The sequence below is a fragment of the Rhinatrema bivittatum genome, chromosome 3, assembly GCF_901001135.1.
Source record: "Rhinatrema bivittatum chromosome 3, aRhiBiv1.1, whole genome shotgun sequence".
NCBI classification, from domain to species: domain Eukaryota; kingdom Metazoa; phylum Chordata; class Amphibia; order Gymnophiona; family Rhinatrematidae; genus Rhinatrema; species Rhinatrema bivittatum.
In genome coordinates, this window is record NC_042617.1 from 186154003 (window position 1) to 186166276 (window position 12274).

The following is a 12274-nucleotide window of genomic DNA, read 5'->3' on the forward strand; positions in this document are numbered from 1 at the left end:
AGCAGTAGAGAATCTTCAGAGTGTCCAGAAACATGGGCCCTCGAGGAGCGAGTACCAGTTCCTATCTGTAATCTGAAAGTAAAGAAAAAGAGCGAGGCCCCCGAGGAGCGGGTACCTCTGGTAAGTCCAAGGAGGCAGAGTAGCTTGGGGAGAGTAGTCCGTAGGTAGCGAGACACATTCCCATACCCAACCCATTGCTAACTCAGTTAGATAGTGAAATAGAGACCTTTAAATATTGGAAGCGGATGACGTCATCTCAGGGGGACGCCCCTGAGGTTCGCGCTCTTGCTGGTACTTCAATCAGAGCGCGAGCGCGCCCTAGGTCTTCAGGCAACATGGTGGATCTGCAACGTCGAGCCGGTCCGGGGATGCTGGAGGGAGATGGCATGGAGACACTGCGGCAGCCAGCCAGCCATCCATCAGACCCGGAGGGATTCGCCACAGAGGTAAAGAGGGCTGAGTGAGGACATCGAGCAGTGATGGTCGCAACACCAGACATCTTCGTGTCAAGTTATCTTCGTCTTCAGATCCTTTTGACGTCCTTGTCTTCAGATCTTTCGCTGTCAAGCGTTCAGACCCTTTTTTGGCTTCTTCGTCAAAGTAGCCTTCAGACTCTTTGGCTCCCTCATCAGGGTAGCCTTCTTCTTGGATGTCCTGGTTCCGGATCTACCTCCTAGTAAGCTGCCATCCTCTGGTCAACTTCGGGATGACTTCGGGCGCGTCTTCCACATTGGGTCTGAAACCTTTGCTTCTTTGGATTGGCCTGCATCGATCACGCTTTGTCACCAAAGCTCTGTCCAGCTCGGTTGCCGCTACGAGCCTTGGCCGGATTCCTATTCATACTGAGTTTTAACTCTTCTGTCGTCTTTCCACTCATCAAGTGTCTTCATCAATGTTCCTGATGTCCTTCTTTTCAGCCTTGCCTCAACTTCATCAAGTAACTTCGTCTGATCCCGTCTTCAAGTATCATCTGATCCCGTCTTCATCGTCTGATCATGTCTTCAAGAGTCCTTGTCTGATTGTGTCTTCAGTCTTCAAGTCTTGTTCCAGTTCCATTGTCTGCCCTTGACCTCTGTCCACCCTGACGCATTTGCCGTTCCCGTACAGCAGGTCCGAAAAGGCTATCAAGTGGTCGGATGGCTACCCCAGAGACCAGCATTGCGTTGTTGGGTCTCTACTGATGCCTCAGGTTCAGCGGAGATCCGAGTCCCTGGTCTTCAGCCTGTCATTTGAATGTGGGAGATCCAGGTTCTCCTTCCTTTGGCAAGAGTGTTCTGAGAGCGGGACTCTCCAGGTCCCACCCTAAATAAGGGGCTTTGGTACATCCCAGGAGTCTGGACTGATCCAGGTACGTACAGGGAAAGGAAAATTGGTTCTTACCTGCTAATTTTTGTTCCTGTAGTACCATGGATCAGTCCAGAACCAGCCCAATTTAAGGAGGTGGAGAGTCACCTGCTCAGCTATTCTTTTTATTATGGAAAGCCTTTCATTGATATAGTTAGGTTTTCATACAGTTTAAGAAGGTTTTCATTAGTTTGGTTTTCGCAGCTCACTACTGCCTGGACAAGGCAGGGCGACAGGATTCCGTCTTTGGCCAGTCTGTGTTAAGAAATTTGTTTCCAGTGTAGGAACCCAACCCGTCCTACCTCGACCTGCTGTGAATTTCAGGCTGCCTCATCCTTGCCAACAACACCCCAGTTGTTGTGCCTGTTGCACATGTTCTGTGCTGCTTGGCCTCATATGTGTGACTCAGTCTGTAGCTTGCTATTCACCCCTATGTGAGGACTACCATCCTGCTTGTCCTGGGAGAAAGCAGAGTTGCTTACCTGTAACAGGTGTTCTCCCAGGACAGCAGGATGTTAGTCCTCACGAAACCCGCCCACCACCCCGCGGAGTTGGATTCGCTTACGCATTATTATTTTATTTTTTGCTCGTACGTTTGCTGCACATGAAACTGAAGGGGGACCTCTGGTGGCTGCAGGATTAGTGGCATGCTGGGCATGCTCAGTGTGCTAGTCAAAGTTCTAGAAACTTTGACAAAAGTGTTCCGTGACAGGGCTCCATCTGATGATGTCATCCATATGTGAGGACTAATATCCTGCTGTCCTGGGAGAACACCTGTTACAGGTAAGCAACTCTGCTATATTGAGGGACTGCAAGTGGCGCTCTCGGTTAAGTAGCAGTGCATGAAAAGTTTTTATTCTCTGCCTCCATCTGCTGTTGGGAAGCAAAACCCACTTGTCTGGACTGATCTGTTGAATTCCAGGAACAAAAATTAGCAGGAAGAACCAATTTTCCTGTTAAGGGGAATCCAGATGGTGATTCGCAGGGGTTGGGGAAAAAGCCCGAGGGCAGGATCTGTTTACAAAAATAGTAACCATTTTGTTTTAAAGATGGCATCATGGAATGAAAAGAAAAACGAATGACATTACATTTTTTCTTTCATTTCAGAAATGAAAGAAAATAGAAATGTTGTTGACATTTCCCCATTTCATTTCAAATGACAGCAAATCTGTACTAGGGATGTAGTAGACTCTCTTTTGAATGTTTTTGAGAACCGACTAACTGAGGCCTGCCTGAAAAGTCTTCTTAATATCTCTTCCACTCTTGTGGTTTCTTTGATTCTGTGGTGAGAGTAATGGATCCATGTGACAGACTACATTGGTAAGTTGAGTGAAATAAGCTAATATGTTGAATAGTCAGTTCACTTTCTGAGATTTCTGCCTGTGAATCTAGACTGTTATCCTTGAGGTGAATTTATGAAAGCAGGGAATCCTCATACAGCTTTTTTTCCCCCTCTGTTTTTATTGTTTTCAGAATCATCAGAGCCAGATGGAGATATTTGATGAGAACGTTGCTCACATAAGCACCTGGCTTTACCAAGCCGAAGCCCTGCTAGATGAGATTGAGAAAAAGCCAGCATGCAAAAAGGAAGAGACAGTGCAGGTAAAAATAGCCAACTTTGTCAAATCTCAGCTAGTTGCGTGTTCTTTATTAGACAAGTCTGTTGACTGTGTATGTTCTTATTGTACCCCACTCTGAACATAGTAAGGGCAGGTAATAAATGCTTTCAAATAAACAAATATTTTTTTTTTGTTTTCTTTGTATATTTTGGTTCCTTAGCGTTTGTTGTCTGAGTTGGATGATGTCACTCTCAGAGTAGATAATGTTCGGGATCAAGCCATTATCTTGATTAACAGTCGAGGAACATCTTGCCGTCAGCTTGTGGAACCCAAACTAGCAGAACTAAACCGAAACTTTGAAAAGGTGTCCCAGCACATCAGAACTGCTAAAGTGAGTATAGATGGGCACTGGAAACCAGGAATGTGAAAACTATTAGGCATTAAAACAAATGCTTTCCTTATATATTTCTTTTTTTCATGCATTCATATACTAGGCACATGGTAGAACTCTAGGTATTAGACTTCTAGTGATAGACTGACTGAATTCCACAAATCCTTTGTGATTAAATAACTCTTTATTCCTTTTCATAGCCTAGATCTGTCCAGACAAGTGGGTTTTGCATCCCTACCAACAGATGGAGGCAGAGAATAAAAACTTTTCAAGCAATGCGATATAACCCAGAGTGACACCTGCAGCCCCTCAATATATCTCTGTCTCCAGCAGATGGTGGAGGTGCAAACTTGTAGTCTGAGATAGTTTAAAAAAAATAAAATAAATAAATAATAATAATTATAGAGAAGTTTTTGAAGAGGTGCTCCCTGAGTTGTTAGATAGCTTCGTGAACCATCCCTCAGGTTGAGCCGGGCAGTGGGGGGGTTGGCAATCCCTGAGCAGCTTTAGTCCGCAGCATCCAGAGGTCTGAAAACCAGGGGTCCTGGTTACCTCTTTCCTCCTGAAGGCTTCTTTCCTGAGGTTTTCTTCAATAGCAGGGAAAAAAAATATATCCTTTCTAGCTGGGGATTATTTTGGGAACTTTTGTTTCTTTAAGAGTTTAAAAAAACCGTGTGATTGCAAAGCTGGCTTTTGGAGAGGGAAGAGGCTGTCAGCTCGTTGTCTGAAATTCTGGGGCATTCTTGAGGAACTGGTGAAGCATCAGGGGCATGGTGCGCTGCTTCCGATTCAGGACTCTCACACTGACAGTTTAGCGCGGCAGACAGACCTGACCACGTGTGAGGATATTGGTGCCTTTGTTTGCCTCTGAGCACGGGAAAAGGTGTCGGACCTGTGGCTCCAGCCGTGTGAGTTTGAATGCTGCCATGTTGTGCCAGTAATGATGTTCTAGAGGGGAGGGATCCTCTGAGGGAGCTGCAGCCAGCAAAAGAGCCACTCATTCCCAGGGTCCTGTTAAAGAAACTCCAGAGAGTATTGGCGATTTCTCAGGCGTGAAGAAGACATGCAGCAATGGACAGGAGGTCTCTCAGGAGTCCAGGGATTTCTCTTCCCCGCTTTTGACGGCTATTCAGACCGGGTTGGAGAAACAGGGGGAAGGAGGTCAGGCAGAGGAGCTCATGCCAGACACAGGGAACAATGAAGTGGAAGAATTTTCCACAGATTTTGTCTTGCTGTTGCACAAGCCTATTTGGCCAGGAGAAGTGCAGGAGGTAAAAGGCCTCTGAATCAGCAGCCACAATATCCTTTTAAGAGGCCTAAGAGGTCCTCGCCCAGGGAGTCAGGGGACCTGCTGCACCGTTTAGGACGCCTATCCTGATGGAGGGGAAGATTCTGAAGATTCGGATGATTTACAGGATGGTTGAGAGAATAATCCGGCTGATGCTCCTGGGGTCGACCCAGCAGTCGACAGAATGGATGGGGACCATGATGGGCACAAGGATCTTTTAGACCTGGATAAGATTCCGATGGCGGAGGGGGATGACCCACGGGTGGTCTGCCTGTTCAACAAAGAGGAGTTGAAGCCTCTTATACCCTAGGTGCTGAAGTAACTGGGTGTTACGGTGGTCCAGAAAGAGTTGGATAATGAAGGAACAGACCTGGTGCTAGATGGGCTTTGCAGCTATCAGTCTTGCCTAAGGTAGATGCTGCCATGTCAGTGGTCACCAAAAAGATCACCATTCCAGTAGCAGGGTCTGCTGTGTTGAGGGATGTGCAGCACCGCAGGCTGGAAGTTCAGATGAAGAGAATGTTTGAGGTTTTGGCTTTGAGCCTCTGAGCAGCGATCTGAGGTAGTCTGATGCAAAGGACTTGTTTGCACTGGGCTCAAAAGTCTCAGGAGAAGAATGGGGCCAGTTTGGGTGAGGATAAGAAATAAGAGCAAAAGAAATTGCCATGCTGGGTCAGACCAAGGGTCCATTAAGCCCAGCATCCTGTTTCCAACAGAGGCCAACCAGGCCACAAGAACCTGGCAAGTATCCAAACACCAAGAAGATCCCATGCTACTGATGTCAGTAATAGCAAAGGCCATTCCCTAAATCAATTAGATTAATAGCAGTTAATAGACTTCTCCAAGAACTTATCCAAACCTTTTTTGAACCCAGCTACAGTAACTGCACTAACCACATCCTTTGGCAACAAATTCCAGAGTGTAAATGTGCGTTTAGTGAAAAATAATTTTCTACAATTAAGCTTAAATGTGCTACTTGCTAATTTCATGGAGTGCCCCCTAGCCCTTCTATTATCTGAAAGTGTAAATAACCGATTCACAACTACTCGTTCAAGACTTCGCATGATTTTAAAGACCTCTATCATATGCTTCCTCAGCCATCTCTTCTCCAAGCTGAACAGCCCTAACCTCTTCAGCCTTTCCTCATAGGGGAGTTGTTCCATCCCCTTTATCATTTTGGTTGCCCTTCTCTGTACCTTCTCCATCGCAACTATATCTTTTTTGAGATGCGGCGACCAGAATTGTACACAGTATTCAAGGTGTGGTCTCACCATGGAGCGATACAGAAGCATTATGACATTTTCCTTTTTATTAACCATTCCCTTCCTAATTATTCCTGACATTGTTTGCTTTTTTGACTGCTGTAGCACACTGAACCGATGATTTCAAAGTATTATCCATTATGATGCCTGGATCTTTTTCCTGGGTGGTAGCTCCTAATATGGAACCTAACATCGTGTAACTACAGCAAGAGTTATTTTTCCCTATATGCATCACCTTGCACTTGTCCACATTAAATTTCATCTGCCTTTTGGATGCCCAGTCTTCCAGTCAACAAGGTCCTCCTGTAATGTATCACAATTTGCTTGTGATTAAACTACTCTGAATAATTTTGTATCATCCACACGACAACAGGAAAGGAGATCTTTGATAAAGTTAAGCAGGTAATGGAGAGAAGTTCAATCTGTGTGAGAACAAGCTGATTGGAATAACAGCCATGGCAGGGAAGTGGTACGGATTTGCAACCTTGTTGGAGAAATCAGTGCCAAAGGAAGTAGTCATACACCACTGCATCATTTACCAGGAAAACTTGTGTGCCAACAAATTGGAAATGAAGAATGTGAAGGATGAATATGAAAGAAGAATGTGATGGAAGAATGTGAAGGAAGTGGGCTCAGATCATGATGATGTGATTTACTTCAGCCAAGTTCGATGGCTCAGTAGGTCAGCCAAGCTATCCAGTTTCTGGAGTTTACGTGATGAAATAAAGACATTCATGGCCAACAAAGGGAAGGATATAAGTTTCCTAGATGATAATTCGTGGGTGAGTGTCTTGGCGTTTCTGGTCTATATGACCAAATATATGGCAGACTTGAACATGAAACTTCAAGGAAAGAATCAGCTGGCACACAAATTGTACAAACATGTCGTTACATTCATTGAGAAATTGGAACTTATTCATTCACAGTTCATTCTGAAGAAAGTTGTACGCTTGACAGTCCTTTCCATGAGACCTACTGACAGTGCAACATGAGAAGTACTCAGAATTAGTTGTCATATTGATTGATGACTTCAAACAAAGGTTCGAGGATTTCAGAAAACATACTGACGTCATGAGGCTACTGAGTAATCCGTTTCAAACTGAACCGAAAGACTGCTAATAAATACCAGATGGAATCATTGACATTAAGAATGACAGTGACTTGAGGAGAGCTTTTACTGAACATGAACTTTTGAGATTCTACAGTTCTTATGTTTCACCGCATAGATTCCCCAATTTGTCACAAGATGCCAAGAAGTTCATTGCTTTGTTTGGTAGCACCTACTGCTGCGAACAGTTGCTTTCAAGAATGAAAAATGCAAAAATAAAGTCACGGTCTCTGCTTACAGATGAACATTTAACAGCATCATTGTGCATTGCAAGCTCTACAGTTGAAACTGACATATTCTACTTGTGTAAACAAAAGCAGTGTCAGATTTCCCAATGAACGTGATTAACTTATGATGTTGTGTCCTTATGACATGAGAGACTTTGGTTAACTTTTTAGAATCTAAATTTTAGAGTAGATTGTTGGACTACACTGGTCTAAAAACTTTCTCAAGTTGTAATTTGAGGTTTTTAATAATTGTGATATTGTTAATCCGGCCTGCGAGCTGTTCAATAATTGTTCATGTGGCTCCCCGAACCAAAAGGTTGGACAACAATGTTTTAAGGTCACTAACAGTTTCTGACGTTCACATCATCTGTTTGTTTTGTTCAGGGGCACAAACAAAGGAGCCAAAGCATCTAAATCCATGATTGCTCGATAGTTGAAGGAGGCTATCTTTTCAACCTATTTCTGTAAAGGCCAGTCGGTCCCGGAAGGGTTGCAGGCACATTCTACTAGAGTGCAAGTGACTTCTTGGGCAGAGTGTCATTTGATGTCACCTCAAGAGATCTGAAGAGCAGCGACATGGTCTTCCCTTCACACTTTCACCAAGCACTACCGTTTGAATGTTCGGGTACCAGGGGAGGCGAACTTCGGTGAGGATGTGCTGTGAGCTGGTTTTTCGGGTGCTCGCCCAGTGTAGGAGAGATGGGTACATCCCACTTGTCTGGACTGATCTGGGGTATGAACAGGAAAGGAAAATTGTTTCTTACCTGCTAATTTTCATTCCTGGAATCCCACAGATCAGTCCAGAGACCCATCCCCTGGTACCGAAAGACTGATGATGTTGTGATAAGTATTAATGCAGAACCTGTTCTTATTTGTATAAATTTTGAAAGATAGGACTGTTGGATTTTCAGTACCTTTGTTGGATGTGAGGTCTTCATTTCAGGGCACCCCAACTACATTCGCCCTGGTAGGGTGTGTTGTTTATTGCATTTGAGTTTGTGACTCTGCTTGGCTTGGGTACAGGTCAATATTGAGGGACTGCAGGTGGCACTCTGGATTATATAGCAGTGCCTGAAAAGTTTTTATTCTCTGCCTCCATCTGCTGGTAGGATGTAAAACTGACTTGTCTGATCTGATTTTTGGTATTCAGGAACGAACATTAGTAGGTAAGAACCAATTTTCCTTTTCTTCTCCTTTTCCCCATGTCAGATTTTCCTGTTATAAACCTTCACTACTTCAATTCTCTTCTTTATTGCCCCCACTCAGACGTGCCATCTCCCCATCAGTTGGTTTCTCCCCTCACCAGTCTCCAGTTGTCTGCTTTCCTTCCCTCTTAACATCTACCTTCCTGGCTCTCTGACCGCTGCCCCACCCCCGAAAAAAGTGAACACTCTCTCCAGTAATCCCCTCTTATCCTCATTCAAGCTCTTTTATCTTTTCCAGTCACCTCCTGTCATGCCCTCCCACTTCTCATTACCACCTCTTTATTTCTCCCTCCTTCCCAATTTCTTCATCTTCTGATGTCTTGTGCCCTCTTTCAGTCCTTCCCATTTTTGATCTTACATCTCTGTCTCCCCCATCCCAACTCTATCTTTTACCTCCTTTGTTCTCCTCAGTCTTCAATCTACCATTTTTCACCTCTTGCCTACCTATCAACTTTTCATCTCCCACTCTCTCCCCCTATCCTGTTCTATCCTCACCCTTCTATTTCCCCCTCTATCTCACTTTATCCTCAGCCTCTTATTTCCCCCTCTGTCTTTTAGCCATTTCCTAGTCTCCCATTTCCACTATATGTACTATAGTGGAACTATATGTACTATAATGTACTATAGTATATGTATTATGTATAATTGTATTATTATTTGTATATATATATATATATATATGTATAATTGTATTATTATTGTATTATGTATAATGTACTATAGTATATGTACTATAGAACTATATGTACTATATGTACTATAGTGGAACTATATGTACTATAATGAACTGTATTCGATGGGGGGGGGGGAAGGCTGATGTGCACGGAGCAGGAGAGGGACCTTGGGGTGATAGTGTCTAATGATCTGAAGTCGGCGAAACAATGTGACAAGGCGATAGCTAAAGCCAGAAGAATGCTGGGCTGCATAGAGAGAGGAATATCGAGTAAGAAAAGGGAAGTGATTATTCCCTTGTACAGGTCCTTGGTGAGGCCTCACCTGGAGTACTGTGTTCAGTTCTGGAGACCGTATCTTCAAAAAGACAAAGACAAGATGGAGGCGGTACAGAGAAGGGCGACCAGGAAGGTGGAGGATCTTCATCGGATGACGTACGAGGAGAGATTGAAGAATCTAAATATGTACACCCTGGAGGAAAGGAGGAGCAGAGGTGATATGATACAGACTTTCAGATACTTGAAAGGTGTTAATGATCCAAAGACAACGACAAACCTTTTCCGTAGGAAAAAAATCAGCAGAACCAGGGGTCACGATTTGAAGCTCCAGGGAGGAAGATTCAGAACCAATGTCAGGAAGTATTTCTTCACGGAGAGGGTGGTGGATGCCTGGAATGCCCATCCGGAGGATGTGGTGAAGACCAGAACTGTAAAGGACTTCAAAGGGGCATGGGATAAACACTGTGGATCCATAAAGTCAAGAGGCCGCCAATGAAGAGTGGGTGACTCGCCAGAATGATGGCTACTGCCTGGAGACAATACCATTATTAAATAAACATACACATGCTTACTGTGACTCCAACATCGCTCTAAGCTTCAACAGCAAGAGGAAATGTGGAAAAAAGGATTCACACTCACAAAGAGGGGAGTAGCTGGCTTGTTACGGCGGTTACTACCCCAAATCAAATAAGCCTGATACTTCTCTTTCAATGCATATACAGCATAGTTCTCTGCTTCAACGGCAGGGGAGAAGAAAAACTGATACTTCACACATCCAGCAGAGCTCTCTGCTTCAACGGCAGGGGAGAAGAAAAGAAGGTTCGCACTCACAAAGCGGGGAGTAGCTGGCTTGTTACGGCGGTTACTACCCCAAACCAAATGTGCCTGATACTTCACTTTCGATGCATATCCAGCATGGCTCTCTGCTTCAAGAGCATGAGAGAAGACTGATACTTCACGCATATCCAGCATAGCTCTCTGCTTCAACGGCAGGGGAGAAAAAAAGGAAACTGATACTTCACGCATATCCAGCATAGCTCCCTGCTTCAACGGCAGGGGAGAAGAAAAACAACCAATAAGGGCTGTATAACATAGTCTGGGTAAAACAAATAAGCATGGGTGTAGCTTGCTTATTGGCAGGGGAGAAGCTTGCTTATTGGCAGGGAAGAAGAAAAACAACCGATAAGGGCTGTATAACATAGTCTGGGTAAAACAAATAAGCATGGGTGTAGCTTGCTTATTGCGGCGGCTACTACCCCTAACTAATCAAGCTAGATATTTCACTTGGATGCAGCTCCATCACTGCTCTCTACATTAAAGGTGGGGGTGGAAGGGAAATAGTACCAAGAGCTAAGAGAAACAGATAAGTATGAGAGAAAAAATGTGTGAAGTTTGCTGGGCAGACTGGATGGGCCATTTGGTCTTCTTCTGCCGTCATTTCTATGTTTCTATGTAACTCACCCACTCCCCAGCTCTTATCTTCTTCCTTCTGCCTCTCATTCTCTTACCCCTTACCCAGCCCCCTAATTCCACCCTCTTCTGACCACTTCCAGAGTCCTCCAACCTTTCCACTGCTTCTTCCCCAGCCATCCAGATCCTTGATACTCTCTTTAGATCCCTTCATCTCTTATTCCCTATTTTAATCCTGTCTCCTTCTCCTCTACTCATAACTGCCCAATTTGAGACCCTGCTATTCCCCTCCCCATAAATCTCTGAGTTCCTGCTTTCCAGAGTCTCTACTCAATCTCTGAACTACCACTCTGTCCCCACTCAATTCCCAATTTTCTGCTCTCCACCCTTTCACCCTCCCTGGCCTTGTCCTGTTCTATTCCTCCTGACTCCATTTATTTCTCCTCATCTTCTTCCCCTACCTCCATGGCCCTGGCCCCAGCCAACAATCTGGCCCTTCTAACCTGCTCCTGTGGAGTTCACAGATCAGCTATTTGAACCGCTTGGTGCTCTGTATCAATAGCATGCATCATGTCGTTGAAACAGCTGATTATTTGAACCATATGGGAAAAATGCCATGGAGGCAGGAGGAATGGGTCAGAAATGCCAGTCTGTTGGTGTTGACCTCTTTCAGTTGAGGCTTGGCCATGGAGTGAGGATGGAGGTGAGAGAGTTGGGCAGCATAGGGCAGCAGGATGATGCCAGCATTAGTTGGGGGGTAGAGCGGGATTGGGAAGGCAAGCCACTTACTTCCCTTGTTCCCTGTGGCGATGCCTAAAAGGTAGATTTTAAAAGCCTTGAGCATGCAAAAACAGCCACATACGCGCATAAATGGGCTGTGCGGGAGCTACGTGAATTTTAAATAGCTGGGAAGGGCACACGTTCGTTAATGTACGTGTGCCCAGAAAAGGTAGGCAGAATGCTAGCTGCTTTGTACAGATCAACTCCTTTTCATCACTTATAAGGTCTAAAATTCTTTAATGATGTCAATTTTACAAGGGATACCTCTGAATGTTTCTGTAACACCATCCCCCAAACCTCAATCCACTTCCCGAAAACTCACTCCGAGTCAAAGTACCCCCCCCTTACAATGGTCCATATATTGAGTGTCAGGCTGAGCTTTATAGTCTCTCTCTCCCTCCCTCCTTCTCCGAGCACATTAAATATATGTGTAAAGCTGCAGATATACGCACGTGAAGAGTATTTTATAACCAACACGTATGCTTTATAAAATAGCGCGTATCTTTGCGCAAGATACATGTGTTTATGGTCACACTTCCGGCCCTTTTAAAATCTGCCCATAAGTGAACAGCATAAATTTAACTGGATCACAGAAGGTCCCCCTTTACACTGTGGGCCATGGTGCAGTTACACTGACTGTCCCCTCCCCCTCTCCGGTAACATGCCACTGTCACTGTAACCCATGTGTATACTTGGTGTCTCTCTAGGAAATTTGAAAGCCTGGAGTAGCAGCAATGAGCCACAAGGTGA

General features: G+C 44.7%; 1 protein-coding gene across 1 annotated transcript in view; it reads left to right on the top strand.

Moving 5' to 3' along the window:
- Positions 1-12274, top strand: part of UTRN (utrophin) — a 1458479-nt gene that overhangs the window by 442161 nt on the left and 1004044 nt on the right. The window contains exons 36-37 of the mRNA XM_029594027.1: positions 2818-2946; positions 3124-3294. Coding sequence (XP_029449887.1) covers positions 2818-2946; positions 3124-3294 — 300 coding nt within the window. The remainder of the gene's footprint in view (positions 1-2817; positions 2947-3123; positions 3295-12274) is intronic.